Below are 16,309 nucleotides of genomic sequence, written 5' to 3'. Positions count from 1 at the left end.
TTGTTTGGCCCTGTGACCCCGCACGTGCAGCCGTTTTCTCTGCTGCTGTCCCCCGGCATTCACCGGGGCTTTTAAGGCGCTGGGCGCCCGACCCAGTGGCGGCCCGGCCCGCCGCTTTTAGGCCACCAAGCGCCGGACTCCTCCTTTTACTCAGTCGATGTTTTTATGGCAGCGGCAGCCGGTTTTTACTTCACATCTGGACCTTCTCTGGGCTCCCGCCAGGGGCCCAGAGCGCTCCCAGCGACGCCGGCTGCCCTCCAGCGGGCCCGTAGCCCCTGGCCGCCCGAGGCCGCGACGCCTGCGGCCATCAAAGTCTGTGCCCACGGGGAACAGCCCAGCTCCGTCCTGCGGGGAGGTGAAGGTGCTCTTCAGTCCCCCTCCCTCGTCTCTTCTCCAGATTCCCTCCTCTCCTCTACTCTCCTCACCAGTCCTGGCCCCCAGCCCACAACAATTTCCACTGCCCTCCACTGGACTCTCTCCAACGTGTCCACAGCCTGTCTGGTGTAGGGGCGCACAGCTGGACACAGGACTCCAGCTGCGGCCTCCCCGGTGCTGAACAGAGGGGAGGAATCGCTGCCCTCCGTCTGCTGGCAGCGCTCCCCCCGGGGCCAGACACAGGCACGGATGAACCAGGCAGCCATCTGAGACCCACACAGAAAGGGAGCTCTAAAATGATAATAATTAGAGAATGGAAAAAAATTACCATCTCTGCCAAATCAGGGCCAGATACTAAAAGTTTGCCCACGGCCGCCAGGAGTCTAGGGATGGTGCTGCTCCTACTGATGCAGCCCAGGATGCCAGGAGCCTGCTTGGTGACAAGGGCACACTGCCAGCTCCCATCCCCCCCGGGGCCTTTCCTGCTGCCCAGCTGGTCAACCCCAACCTGCCTTCCTGCCTGAGCATAGACACTGCAGCAGGGAGCTGCAGGGAAAGGCCAACCTCCTTGTGGACATGCCCAGGAGAGCAGAGAAATGAGGTGGATGCAGGGAACTGGGGAACTCAGAGCAGAGAGGAGGCTGGACTAGAAACCCAGAGAGCCCTGGCTCCAGCGTCCCAGCACCCGCCAGCCCGAGCCCAGGCCTTGGCTCTTTAGCACCAGGGAGGCCCAAATACAGCGCATCAGCCCCGAGGTTTTCAGGCACCCACACCCCTTCTTACAAACACAACTTCCTCTGCAACTGCTCATTCAGACACGAGGAGCACCGCCCGGCCTCCCACCTTCCTCACTGCACTACCTGACGCTCGCAGCCTGCTCAGGACCTGCAAGTGCTCGTGGCTCCCTGGCCTCCGGCAGCTCAAGGCACTGCAGGGGGCAAACAGCTCTGGCTTGCTCAGCGCCTGCTCAGCACTGCACCAGGTGCCACTACACTGAGCCCTGCATTATTTTAAACACTTCAGTTTCTTTGCACCACGAGGAGTTACAGTGCCTTCACTTGTTGCCAGGCAGCAGGTCTGACTGCGCCGTTCTGTTTCCCTGGCAGATAGGTACAGCTAATAAACGCTGGTGAAGCACTTGGTTCAGAGATGATACCTTTCATCTCTGAACCAAGAAGTCTACATTTTTGCATTTCTTTTTGTCTCAGACCAACATGGCTATCGAATACATCCTTGTGAAGCACTGTGTAAAACTGAGAGGAAGTAAGAAGCTGCAGCTATGCCAAACGGTTTTGTTATAAGTAGCAAGCAGCAGACAACCAGTGAAAGGGTAGGTCTCCCAACTAGTAAGCGGAGAGTTACAGTTATGCTGGTGCCATATTCAGCAAGTAAAACCAACCCTTAGCCAGAGCAATCTATAAAAGCTAATGGGGTACAACATGATCAGCAGGAGTTAACAGGAGTTAAACACAGCAGTCACTGCACGCCAGTCATAATGTTTCGTGGTATCTCGCCCCACAGAACAGCGCAGCAGCACTTGGGAGACTCTCTGCAAGAGGAACAGACATGAGCACATCTGGCATCCCTTACCTGCTTTGATCCCAGGCCTGTTCTTTACAGGAAGTTTTCCAGCCGTGCACCATGGCCATGGACTCCAGGCTCGGTGATTAAACGGTGAAAAACATTCACTTCTGGCTTCACAGGCCTCATGCAGGGGACAGCAGGCCACGATTGTCCCTCCGGTGTTCACAACCTTTGCATCCAAATCAAGTTGCAGGCAGCACCACTTGGCCTTGAGCCTTTCTGGTGCAGACCCCATCGCCTAACAGCAGACCCCTATTGTCTGGGACAGCTTCATTAGCCACAGCCCAAAAGGACTGGTAGCTTCCCCACAACAGCAAGACTCTCTCTCTCTCTCTCTGATGGCACTGCCAGTTTACTCAAGCATGTAAATGCCACATCTGCTCAGCATGTGCGCCAGGGCTTCCCTTGCTGAGGTCCACGAACCTGCCTGCAATTGTCCTTGCTGCAGTTAACGTTCTCTGGCTCCTCTGGGGGTGACCTGTAGCCACGTGCAAACCCAGCAGTCTCAGACCCCATTCTCCAAGGGCTAGTTATTGCCTGAGCCACATGCCCGACAACTCATGGGTAGACACCTTCCGGAATGGCACGGCAAACCTGCGCCTGCCTGGCTGGCTGGTACAGCCAGCTTCTCAATGGCAATAACACTCAAGTCTGCACATAATGGACTGCTGCTTTTCCCTCTCCCACTTCATACCCAGGTGGGTATGAAGTCCACCAGTGCACCCTGACTTGAGCATGAGCCTTCAGTGCGATGCTGCGGCTAGCAAAGCGAGCAAAACGCTGGCTTGCATCCATAGCTGCTTCTCAAGCAAATCCCGGGACGTCACTCTCCCCGTGTACTCAGCCTGGTGAGGCCACAGCTGGAGTACTGTGCCCAGTTTTGGGCTGCACAACTCAAAAAGGATGTGGAGAAGCTTGAGAGACTACAGAAGAGAGCCACAGACCTTGCGATGAGAGGCTGAGAGCCATGGGGCTCTTCAGCCTGGAAGAGTGCAGGCTCAGGGGTGATCTGATGGCCACCTATAAGTTTATCAGGACCTGGGGGAATGTTTGTCCACCAGAGCGCCCCAAGGGATGATGAGGTCAAACGGTTATAAACTACTGCAAGACCGTTTCAGACTGGGCATAAGGAAGAATTCCTTTACTGTCCGAGTCCCCAAGGTCTGGAACAGCCTGCCATCAGAGGTGGTTCAAGCACCTACACTGAACACCTTCAAGAGACATTTGGATGTCTTGCTGGGATCCTATGACCCCAGCTGACTTCCTGCCCCTGGGACAGCAGGCTGGACTCGATCTTCCGAGGTCCCTTCCAGCCCTAATGTCATAGATTTCATAGACTTCCTGTGGGATTCAACCTTGCAAGATGACGACAGAGACCCTTTAGTGCAGTCTTATACACCAACCAACTACAGATGATCTTTAATCTCATTTAAAAAGAAATCATAGCATGAACATGTCTTGGTTAGAAAGACTTAACAGGACCTCCTTGAAAATCCTATTCAGTGTGAACTCCCAGACGCTGTTACATTTTTCTCCAAAATGCTCTTTTTTTTTTTTTCCAAACCCGATACAGAAATTGAACTTCATTTCCAGACTTTCTGACATAATAGGAAATAAGCTTCAAAGTGCATGCACGTGTGCGTGCTTGTTATGCAATTATAGTAATAGTCAACCACCATGCTGGGAGACAGCTAATCTTAATTCTGCAGATGGAGAAACTGAAGTACAGATAAGTGAGGAAGGCAGCTAGGAACTGGGAATGAGCTGCGCTAGGAGTCAGTCCAACGAAGAATAAATTACGAAGTGCTGTCTATTTAGTTGCACGTTTCTTGAGGATCTGTTTTTGTGGGCTGGGAAGTTAGGGTGGGATGTCTGACACCATTATAAAAAGTATGCCCCTATCTGGGATTTCTTTAGTGTGTACGCATTTGAAATCCTAACAGGCACATTTTATCAGTTAGAACAAAATCTAGCCTCAGTTTTAGAGAGAGTCATGGAGACATAATGGCCCCAAATTACCACCTTTTAGTTTGAAATAGTGCAAGGGAAAATTATATAGGTTCATGTTTGGACAAAGGCATCTAACACAGGCATCAACACTGTTAAGTGTAGCAGTGCTACCAGGTAACACTGGAATTCTGACTACCTGTTGTCCCAAAAAGTGATACTCTGAGAGAAAATTTTAAATGCCAAGTTTCTACAAGAACAGCTTCATGCGTGTACAATGTCCAAATCACTCAAACACAGACATGCTTAATTATCAAACTTTAATTCGTAAGACTAATCTTACAGAATAAAACAACAGGATAACCAGTCAAGGTTACACTTAAAAAAATCCAGCAGTGCAAATCTAAGACTAAATATTTGTCATCTCCCCCTCCCCCAAAATAGGTAATAGATTATTTTTTAAAAATACCATAAACATGGTACTTACATGTTCCATTAAAATAATTCTGTGGTGAAAACTTACAGGTGGTCTAAGACTTGTTAAAAGAATGAATGACTGGATGAATGGACTGAAGTGTGAATAAGATGTACTAAATTGCTTTGAGTCACATAAGGAAAATACTTTGCTGAAAGGTAATATAACTACATGGTTCTAGGTAGCTTGATGACAGGTCTCCCAGCCCACCCCTCAAGTGACCTGGACAATAATCCTCAAAACAAAATAAAGATCAAATGATAAGAGAAGGTGAAAGGCTGGAGGACAATGTTCCAAATGAAAACAGGTTCCTTGGGGAAGGAGAGTAACCCCGAGAGAACAAGCAGGAAGCAGTGGCAGGAGAGTTTAAAAACAAACTTTGCACCACTGAGCTGGCACACAAAGCAAATGGAGCAGGGAGACTGTGCATGTGTTCTGGAGAAAAACATGCCAGTGCCCCGGAAACTGCATCACCAAGGATTCTGGGGCAATGCTGGAGCTGGTAAAGGAAGGAAGAAAGGACTTGGAAGGACAACCCAGCAAAATATGGCACTTCTGATATAATGGCCTTGCAAATGAACTCTCTCTCTTTGGCCATTAGAACATGAAATGATGGCTACAAATCTGTGTAAATGCAACTGTACCCCTGCTGCAGCGTCTCATCAGGTTCTTACCTAATCCTTTCCCCAAAACTACCTTTCCCCTTTTCCATGACTTTGCCCTACTGCTCATGTGATCACTCTTACCAAGAGAATCTTTATTCCAGTAATAAAATCTCTCTAAGACATTTATACAGCTGCTAAGAAAATGCATGATTCACTTTAAGGTTCAGCTTCACATGGGAAATATGCCAGTAATACAGGTTTTTCCTACAAGGAAGACTGAGCAGGACAGCTGGTGCTGCTGATGGTCAAGCCCAGAGAAGATTTAAAGACTATGCCTTTACTTTCAGGAGGAAAAGAAAGCACTGGGAAAATATGAATGCTCAGGATGCACAGATGGTTATGAAGACAGGAGATCTAGAACAAACAGAAAAATGCCAGGCCAAGAAAGATGAGAAAGTGACAGAGATGAGTGGCCAGTTCCTGCACCAGGGGCTGTTAGCACCAGTAGCAGCAAGGAGTTCATGGAGTAGAGCAGGATTCCTCCTCAGTAGAGGAGCTGGTGTAGTGGACGTTGAGGAGGTACTGGCACCTAGGATAGCTACTAGAAAGGAGGCACGAGATGGCACATCAGAAGAATCTAGGATCCATATGCATGGAAAAGCTTTCTTTATTCCTTCAAAACAAATCAACAAACCAGGAAGTCCTTGCCTGCATTCCAGACACTTTGGATACTAGTCAACAATCCACAGGAAGGGGGAAAAGAGCATACTCTACTAAATTTGGGGGGACACCATCCATTAAGACTGTAGGAATGACATACACAGCAAACAGGAAAAAACAGGCTTCCATGTATATAACTCAATGGGGTCAACCTTTTGCCTTTCTTGGGAGCAGTGTTGAAGATTTGGTAACATCTCTCTGGACGGATAATGCAAGCCATCTTATTAGCAATCTTATTCAACCCAATAAATAAAGATTTTATTAGTCCTTTACTCAAACATTTACTGCACAAAACAGCCTCACTCCATCATTGCCCATGTGACCATTTGATATCCTGGATCCAACAAGGAAATCCCCATAGCTACAAAAGGGAAATTCAGTGTAAAAACTGCAGGACAGTAAATGGCTCTGGGACTCGGCAAGCTGCAGTATATACAACAGTGTTATTGTGTTGTCTAGGCTTTTATAAGCATGGGTCATTTTAAGGACTTTCTTAAAAGTAGAAGTAAAGAAGTTTGGTGTCATTCTAAAAATAGACAGAAAGCCATCTTGAAGGGACACTGTCAACTTTAAAGCTAGAGCTTTGGGTCCAGTTTAAGAACAAACTTTCATAAAACTCAAAAAAAGATATGCACAACAAAACGCTGAACAGCAAATGACAACATACAAGACCAATATCTGTCCCGGTGTACTCCAGCCTAAACACTGCATCTAGAACCTAAAGATGAACTGAGCTTTATTTTTCAGATCAGGTGAAAGTCACAAGACAATGAAGCATGTGGACAGGAACAAGAAAGTCTGAATTCAAATTTGTCATTATTTGTAATAATCTAAGGTGGTGGGAAATATGGGTGCACAATCTGGTTGGCAACACAGGCTTTTAAGTGTCCCTTGAAATATCCAAGACCTATTGTACATAGCACCAAATGTAGTTATTTTGCCTTCAGGGAAGAAACATAAAAGGGACATTAAATTCTACACTGTATACTGGACCCTAGATGCCCTCACAGTCTTGGAAGCCATGTTGCCAGGTACATACCCTACCGCAGAATAAGTGACAAACACTGGCGGCAAAGCGGGCTCAGCCACATGATTGCATCTGAACATAGAGCTCCCTGGAACATATGGGAAGAGTTGCAGTAACATGGTAAAGCACAGCAGACCTTTCAAGTAGAAGGCAAGTGAAAGAACAGGAGGGAGAAGGAGACTGAATGGGTTTTTTAGACAAATGCAAGGTAAGTGTAGTGGTGAACAGAAGTCAACAGCAACTGAAGTAGTTAAAACTGGGCAAGAATAATGGTGAACCCAAGCACCAGAGAATGTTCCATGTCACTGCCTTTTGCAAGGGTGTGTAACACAGCATTGCCTAGTGGAGATTCAGCTGTGCCCGTTCCTTCATATCCGTGCTTTAGCCTTAAACCTAAAGTTAACAATTAGAAAAATAGAGTGATGATTGCGGTGAAGCTTTACAGACAGCCCCCCCAAAAAACAGAACGTACAGCTATTCCACTACTTGCATTTCTGCACTTGCTAACAGCTTTCAGCAGCATAGTCCTAGGAAAACATCACAGTATGATGCCAGGACAATCCTCATTATACTGCAAATACTACATGGCAAGACCTGCCACTCTTGGTTTGAGTACAGAATAAAAGCAGCTCAAGCTACAAGAACAACAAGCATATCACCAGGTTATAGGTAGGGATGTGAAACCCCTTTGAAATAGACTCATATTGCATGGAGATTTGAACTGGAAAGACAAACCAGAACCCACATTATGTTGCTGCCAAAACTACATAGGCAGGTAAAGAACCTTAACCCAAATACATTTTGAACAGCCACTTTTAAGAAAAACACTCATCCCATGACTGACACCCTTCTCCAGCATATATGTAAAAAAAAAAAATGCTCATTTAGAAGTTTGCATCTGCTGAGTTTCAACAGAAATATGTCAAAAAATTAAATACAGACAGAGAGCAAGTTAAATTAGACTTTTATAAAGAGGGATGTTTCTGACCAAACTTTGAGCTACATATAAACACACAATATTAAGTATACAGTGTTTAAAAAAAGCTGGAGATAAAAACCCACAATAGTGATCTGTTCTATGCAGGTTTAAAGCACAGCAAGACTTAATTCAGCCTTACCATGCAATACAGTCTATTAAGTGCGTGCACCTTTTTTCAGGACTGAAAGGTCCATTCAGAAAACCTGAGATAAATGGCACTTCAACTGAAGAGCTGACAGGCAAAATGTCACAAGCCATAGACCAGGAACATTATTCCAGATAGAAAGAGGCTAGAGAGCCAGTGGAAGCTGCTGAAAACTTGATGAAATATCAGCTGAAATGTAACCGTATCATCTTTACCCTTCAGAGACACAGATCAGTTTTTGGGCATGTATCCCAAACTTCACAAGCATGGCTGATATAAAGATCTAGTACTCTGCAAATCCAAATGGTACAAGACTACTCATTTATGCTGCATCTAGAAAAAGTGGCATCTTGGCCACAATCCCAACAACTAATAGGAAGATGCCTTTGGTTCACTTCCTTTAGTAGTATTATCTTGGTCATTACTGCAGTGCACTGGCTCCAAAGGTTTAGCAGGTAATATTCCAGGTTGGCTGGTTGTGAACCGATTTATTTTCACATAGGTTAGTGTTGACAACATGGCTGCAAAATGATTCTGGACAACAACATACAAGGCAAAGATGCTCCTAAAAACAGCATCTCCCCGCAGGAGGCAGAAAAGGGGCAGAGGGGTGCACAGACAACACAGAATGGCTGAAAACAGCATGAAATGGGACAATAAGCAGCACTGGGCCATCTTGGCTATAGAAAATCCACAGTGGCATCTTCCTGCTCCCCATATACAAACACTGCACATACAAAGCCAGAGCTGCTAGTGGAAAAAGCAGAAGCAGGGCATCTTTGGGTTTAAAAAAAAAAAAAAAAATTCAGAATGTTGCTACCAAACAAAGGCAAATCTGAAATAAAAGGGCCAGCAGAATATGGCTTACTAAACCCCAAGTTTGCATACTAGTTAAAGTTTATTTAAAAAAAACAAAACAACAAAAAAACCCAAAAACCTGTTTCTCAAACAGTCACAACCAAGTAAGTAGAGTCTAATGCTTGTAACTGAAAGATTATGAAAATAGTTTTTGTTCAAATCATGTAAAAAATCCTCAACAGTACATTGTAATATTTCCTTTCAAAAACTAAATTGGAAGATCTACTCTCAGCAGATTTAAGTGTATTACACACATTATGTTGTGAATTAAGATTTATTGATTTCCATTGTATTTGCTTTAAATACGGTTGAAGCTGACTGCAGAAAAGGGATGCTGAAATTTTTAAGTTAAAAGTAAACTAATGGTGAAAGAACATCACCTCTGGCTTCTGTCAATGCCTCGATAGATCACATTTTATTAACAAGTTCCAGGATTATCACATCCAGGGATGTTGGAGGCCTCTCCCAGCAGTGTCCTTAGTTTGTGTCAGTCTCCTGTGCCAGAGGTGAGCGTGCTTTCAAAAATACTGCCATTTCCCCAGCACCGTGTCTTTGATTGCATCAACATATTGAGTAGGTACCCAATAGACCCAGTAGTAAGATGCTTCTGTAGGGCCCAGCTGAAATGCCTGCAAAATTAAAAGGACAACAGGTAGCATTTATAAAACTGAAAACAGACAAGTGGCATCAGACAACCTGGAGGGTGCTTCCGGCACTAAGAAGTCAAGTAAGCCTACCACAGCTACTGCCTCCCTGCAGCGTTCTTTGAATATTATCATGTTCCAAATCTTCTGAACAAATGACACAAGATTAATTTGAGTCACAAAATGCCAGTTACAAGATCTTTCTTTAAAAAGAATACACAAGCCCTAATACACACCTGTTCTAATTTCAGAGACTAAGACATGCCCAGGCTGGAAGATAAAGTCTACACAATTTGCAGCATAATGCCTCTATATAACTCTAGACAGAATAACACAGTGCCCGTGGCTAAGAAGCCAGTCAAGGAGAGGCAGATGGCTACACTGGAATTTCATTAAGTACCTTCTACAAGGTTTACATGTAGGTGTTATGTGCTGTTATCCATTTACTCTGATCAGTGGGAAGAGGGAACTATAAAGTGCCTTTTTTTTTTATAACCTTTTGAGTAATATTTTAGAGTTGTAATCTGAAGAGCCTAGTCTTTTGTGGGGGTGAGCACAAACCAAATGTTTGAACAAGGACTGAAACAACTTGCTTTTGGAGGGAATCACTTCAGGGTCATGGCACTTCCCCCTTCCACCCACAAAAACAAGAAGTGGAGAGACTCATTTTAACATTAAAATTGTCACAGTAATGCCAACAGAAGGAACTTTTGGACATAAACCACAGTAGAAGCAGCACTTCCATCTTCTGACATTTATCACTTTCTTATTACCCCAGTATTCAGAGATTCAACTATGGGGAAGAGAATTATAATAGAATTAATGAGGTTTTTAATATCATAATGAAACAAGTTGATTAGATATGATTAATGCAACAGGAATTAACACTAAACCAGATATGGAAAATACTACCAACTGTAACACCAATAAACACACTTTCCTGATAAAGGTACCATGCTGGAGAATGTTTGCTTTAAGAAAACAGTTGGGGGACAGAGTTCGCCTGATCGTTGCATTAGGAGCAAGTCCTCAATGAACTAAAGATTCAAGCTGAATAAATGCTGAAGCATACAAGTGTCTTACTGGCACAACACCAAGTGATACACATTTCATAACATTAAAGAAAAAAGTAGGAAAAATGGTCTTATTTATGCATAAGACCAAGTTGGATTATGAACCATATTTTCATAAGAGTTCAGCACTTGCATATATGACAGTCTGAATCTATTTGAAAGTCTGTCCCAAAGTCCCCAGGTACAAAGTATAAAAATGACATGCCATTTAGGAAAACCTGTATATTCAAACATTTCTGAGAGCAGTATTAAGATTTCTAGTCTAGGGACTTTGCATGGCTTTAAAGCAAAGCAAAAAAAACAGTTCAGTATACACAACAGACCTTCACAGCATATCCTGACAAAACTATTTATGCTATGATAGCAGACAATATTCAAATTCAGACTTTCAGCAGCATCTGAAATCTGCACAACTGTCAATCTTGGTGTTATTCTAATGTAAAATCCCTGTGTCACTGTATTTGTATCATGTAATCAGGACAGCAGAGGAATTGCTTACCATCATGTGATAATCTTCATGTCCCTCAATAGGTTCACTCACCACATTTTTAATAGATCCCATGGGTAATTTTTCTGTTCTCTCTATAACAAAGTGAATTACAATTACTATATTGAATATATAACTACAATTGAATATACTATTTGAATACATTATACTATTTGAATATATAATGCAGCAGCATTTCATGTTCATTTCAAATGCCATCTCCCACAGTCCCCAGGACTCCACCTTTCAGCAGTCCTCCCCATCTTTGACTAGCTCCGAATTCCTACTTGTCTGAAGTCAATGAACCATGTTTCACTCATCTGGGGACTGGCAAACCAACCATTCAAAATAACTCCAGTCTCTGTCAGGCCGTCACCTAAGCTTTGTTGTTACAGATTTGTGCCAAGCAACCTCTGTAAATAGCAGACAACAAAATCTGTTTCAGCCACAGGCCCCAATACTGCAAAATTTTTACGCTTGCTCAACTTCACAACTGTCCCCCCCCACCTCTTAATTCAACAAGACTTCACTCAGTAGTAAAGCTCAGTGCGCACGTGTCTGCATGCAGGACTGGAACCTCGGGAAGTAAAACTTGCAGAAGTTGCAAGAACAGATAACAGTTGGACTAGAAAAATAAAATGCACAGCTTCCTATCAAGATCTAGTCCTATCTCCAACACTGGACAGTGTACATTTGTTATTGTAGGAAAGTATTCAAAGATGCCACAAAACGTGTTAGAGATAGCATAGAAGTGAAAGAAAATAAAAGACCAAAAAAGCTATCAGTAAAAACTCTGGTTAACTTGCCTGTGGGATAAATTGAAACTATGATTTAATGTGCTGTTATTCTGGTTTTTTTGCCAGCAGCTCCTCCCATTAAATCCTGATGATGGGTCATTACTAGACAATTTGCCATTAATTGGATTCTTCTTGCTGTGGTGAATTAACTAGTTTATTGCATGTTCAAAATGACATAGCAGAACTTGATAGCTTAATTCCTCAGTTGCAGCTATCTGCCTAATATGCCCCACTATGGATTTCTTTCATTTTTTAAACTAGGACATTTATCCCCATCTTTTCCTTTAGACTTTTATTTCTAATATATGCAAATATTAATTCTCATACAGCTCTAACTCTCGTTTCACCCACACAAACCAGACACTCTCGATTCATTTCCTTGGGTGCAGGACACAGTAAACCAGAACTTGTCACTGTACAAGAGAAGCCAAACAACGTACACCCTAGATGAGACACTCTTTCTATGCCTGAAAGAAGGTATTTGGTGCCTAAAAGCTTGCAAAGAACCATTTTTCCAACTATTTAGTGGGTCTAATAAAAGATAATCATCACCTCTACCCAAAGAACCTTGTCTGCCTATGTTCTTAGACCAACACGGCTACAACCACCAACCCTAGATGAGGAGCAGCTTTTAAAGTGCAACCCAAAAGGCAGCAACTGCTTCCAAAGGAAACGTAAGGAAGCACAGCAGCATACCTGTGCTTTGTTTTTACTTCACAAAGACAAGAGACAAAAATGCGAATCTACATTCTGAATACTAATAAAGTAATGAACTTATGTATGGTTGTCATAGACCAATAGGAATCAGACTAACTGATGATCATTTACTCAGCAAATAATTATGTGGTATCTATATAAAAATCCTCCAGACATTAAGCAGGCAAGGAACCTTGCCTGCTTATGTCCTTACACCGACACGGACACAACAACCCTCCAAACTTTCATGAATTCTCACAATGCCTCTTGAGACACACAGTCACCACTATCATCTTCACTTTACAATATGAAAAAAGTGCAGCACAAAGAAGGATTCTGCCCTAGATCGCTTTAGAAATAGTAAACTTTAAAACCTACCAGAGTGAGAAAGAAACAATTATCCAAATCACTAAAGGTACGCAATTAGAACCAGGTCTCTCTCTAATGAAACAGAAAACAACCCTGTTTTGACAGCACCAAAACAAGCAGCCCATACAAACAGTACAATAATCACCCCAGCCATTTAGCTCAAGAGAAATAGAGTCCCTGGAACGGATGCTGCTGCAGATTTTAAGGCCAGGAAAGTCTATTATGATCATCTAGTCTAGGGATGCTTAACCCTACGCTTACAGGCTGGATTCAGTGCAAGGAGCTCCCCATGGGTCCAAAAGTTTGCTGTGTGGGAGTGGGGACAGTGTTAATTGCTGCTCTTCCATCACCAAATTTCCAGACCTGCAGCGAGCTCTCAAGCACACTCAGTTAGGTGCATGGGACAAAGCACTACATGGCCCAATCCTGTGCACCAACCCTATGTGGGGTCTGGTTTGTGGATGCGCCCTGTGACGCTAATCTGGTTGGCAGGGGTGAATGGTTGAACACCACTGAATTTGTCTAATCTAGGACAGGCTAAAGAACGCAGTGATTTTTGGTGGGATCTGAAAAAACATGTTAGCAGTATGGAAATTAATATTTGCAAAGCTTAAATGATATGTATGCATCATTGTCATAATGTAGCAAAGAAAACTTATCCCAAGTTGACATCAGAGTCCAAGTTCTCTTAGGCTGTGGACACAATAAGGGGTCTTCCTGAGATGCTCCAAGCTGCTTTAGGAGGAAGGGGTCAGGGGAAACTATTGTAGCCCATGATGTAACCCCATAAACAGAGGTAAATCAAGGCTTGGGAAAATTTACTTTGCTTTCAATCCAGAGCAGTTTCATGCCAGGACAGCAGGCTGTTCGTGTGCAGTTACTGGTTTTCTCTGTTCCAAGGGAATTCCATTTACATGGCCAAGCTGCTACTGGAACAACAAGCAAGTCTTTCCATTCTTTTCACCCATCACCCTGTTCTAGCCAAGGGAAATAGGCATTGTTCCCTTTGGAGACAAAAGGGGTACTTGAGATGTCCTCTGGGCAGTGTGCTCCCACTGCAGTACTTTCAGTCTCCTCTGGCACAAGTCCTCAAGACTGTAAACTGAATCCCCGGCACAGGAGCACGTCAGCATCCCTAAACTAGACTGCATGTGTACCGCACTGAAACAACACACCCAACTCATTTCAGCTATAATAAGATGAGACAGGTGCCAGGACTCCTTGATGTGTTCCCAGCTCCAAGAGAGACTTCCCTGAGACAGCAGAAGTTACTGAGCCACGCTGTGTTGTCATAATTGAACTAATTTTGTGGAGTGGTTTTAAGATCAAAAGGTTATAAAATGCCAAGTGTGATTAACCTACAACCATGAACCGTAAACAGTAGGATAATAAATTCCAATAACACAACTGAGCCTAACTAAATACAATATTTAGTAACACTTCATCACCTGAAAAGAGTACATTTGAGAAAAGAAAACAAAACCTTTTTCTGGAAGGATTAAAGGAGTTGGAGTTACTTCATGACTCAAGGAAATCGACACCTAGTGTGCACAGATTCCAAGCATTAACTATTCATGTCGAGTCTAAATCACTTACCTTTCGTGCCAATCCATAGCTGATCTTGCTCTAGTTTAAAGGTCAGTCTCACTTTTCCCCCTGACTTATTGTACATGCCAGATAAGGGCACTGTTGGAAGACGTTCCTAAAAAAACAATACAGAGAATGAAAACATGATACTCAAAATTAACGAGTAACCTGTGCAGCTATTGAATATAAAGAACATCCATTGTACTTTACTATGCAAGTGCAGAGAAATTAAGCGGGACAAGTCTCAAAAAGGATTAATAATGGACTCCACCAATCAAGACAATGGTTGAGGTATTTATTTACCTACCTGAACACCTTTAACAGAAGGCATCACGTCATCAGGTTTTCCTTTGTCCAGTACTTTTCTGTGTTGCTATAAACATAAACCAGAGATTAGAATTTGATTGCAATTTCCTTCTTACTGTTTCCTTGAACACTCCAATAGCACCTTATAGCAGTTAACAATACTTGGCCTCAAAGACATTTTAAATTTACCGATGGAAACTGCTTAACTTCAAAATTAACTGAAGGCCTATCTGACAGACTAAAAATACGATGAGAGATAAAATCCAAATACAAGACAAAATGGTTGAGTATAGAAACTAAGCACCTCTTCAATACTCTGTGAGAGCTACACTTTAACAAGGCGATGTTAATAACCAAGCGTTATATATTCAGGGGCTATCACTAAACACTCTCGATCTGGAGGTGCAACCTGCGGGAACACAGCAACAACCTAGAATAAATTTGAGCAACAACAACGAAGAAAAAAACCCCACATTTGCAAGCGAGAAGTTTGCCAAGCACCTCTGAAAAATGATGCGGCTTGCAATCAATGTGAACCATGACAGATTACAGACAGACACGAGCAGGTTTCATCAAAAACCTGAAGACCAATAGTAACACTATTTTTTCCAAGTACGCGAGCTGGTCTAATTAAAGAATTCAGATTTATCCAAAGGACCTTGTTTGCTAACAGCAATGCTAGTTTTTTAGCAAGACTGGGTTTGGATAATAGGTTCCCACAGCAAGAAAACCCTGTGCTCAGCCCCGGACCAGGGTCAGCGTCACTACCACCGCAACGTTCCCAGCGCTGCAGCTAGGCTCTGCCTCCCGGGGCGCAAACATCCGCAGACACAAGCTCAGTGCCTGCCGCCCTGTCTCCTGACGCCGACCGTCGGGATGAGGCTGGATAAGAAGCTGAAGGCCGGACATCGGGCTCTGATCGCAGCTCCCCCAGACTGTGGGGGCCGGGACCAATGACCCACGAGGCCCCTGCCAGCCCCCAACAGCTACAAAATTAATCAGAGAGACCTAAAATAATGAGCCCATCCCTGTCACCAACCCCTTCCCTTCCCCATGTGCAAGCCGTTGGCTACGGGCATTTGCAGGCACCCACCTTCTGCCGGCAGAGTGGCTCCTTCTTGCTCTCCTCGGCTTTGACCTCCGGCTGCGCGGCCTCCTTGGGTGTGTTGACGGCCAGCACATCGTTGATGGTGGAGCCCACCACCATGATCTTGGCACCGTTGGTCACCTTGATCTCGCGCAGCGTCTTGTCCTCGGGCACCAGCCCCTTGAACATGACCTTCTGCATGGCGGGCGGCAGGCCTAGGGAAGAAGGCAGGGCTTGACCCCAGGCGCCGGCGGGGCCGGGAGGGGGGCGGGGGCCCGCGCCTACCTGTGAGCGCCTGGATCTGCTGCTTGAGCGCTGCGCCTGAGCCGTCCAGCGGGAAGCGCACGTCGTACTTGGTCTTGTTCCAAATGATCCGCAGCTCCACCAGCTCCTGCCCCGGGCCCGCGCCCGGCCCGCCCTCGGGGCCGCCACCGTTGCTGACGGGCTCGGCCTGCGTCTCCTCGTCCTCCGCGCCGTCCCGCGCGGCCTCCGCCTGCATGCCCGGCTCCGCTGCCTCTGCGGACACAAGCGGTGAGGGGCCGCCCCGC

At 44.6% G+C, this 16,309-nt stretch overlaps 1 protein-coding gene across 1 annotated transcript in view; it reads right to left on the bottom strand.

The window, feature by feature from the left end:
• Positions 1-4,211: 4,211 nt before the first annotated feature.
• UBFD1 (ubiquitin family domain containing 1) overlaps positions 4,212-16,309 on the bottom strand; it is a 12,541-nt gene continuing 443 nt past the window's right edge. The window contains exons 2-7 of the mRNA XM_019542122.1: positions 16,047-16,306; positions 15,768-15,976; positions 14,676-14,741; positions 14,378-14,483; positions 10,932-11,014; positions 4,212-9,344 (exon numbers count right to left, since the gene is read on the bottom strand). Coding sequence (XP_019397667.1) covers positions 9,234-9,344; positions 10,932-11,014; positions 14,378-14,483; positions 14,676-14,741; positions 15,768-15,976; positions 16,047-16,306 — 835 coding nt within the window. The 3' untranslated portion in view covers positions 4,212-9,233. The remainder of the gene's footprint in view (positions 9,345-10,931; positions 11,015-14,377; positions 14,484-14,675; positions 14,742-15,767; positions 15,977-16,046; positions 16,307-16,309) is intronic.

The sequence above is a fragment of the Crocodylus porosus genome, unplaced genomic scaffold (assembly GCF_001723895.1).
Source record: "Crocodylus porosus isolate Cpor-Errol unplaced genomic scaffold, CroPor_comp1, whole genome shotgun sequence".
Classification (NCBI taxonomy): Eukaryota; Metazoa; Chordata; order Crocodylia; family Crocodylidae; genus Crocodylus; species Crocodylus porosus.
This window is presented reverse-complemented; position numbering and strand designations above follow the sequence as displayed.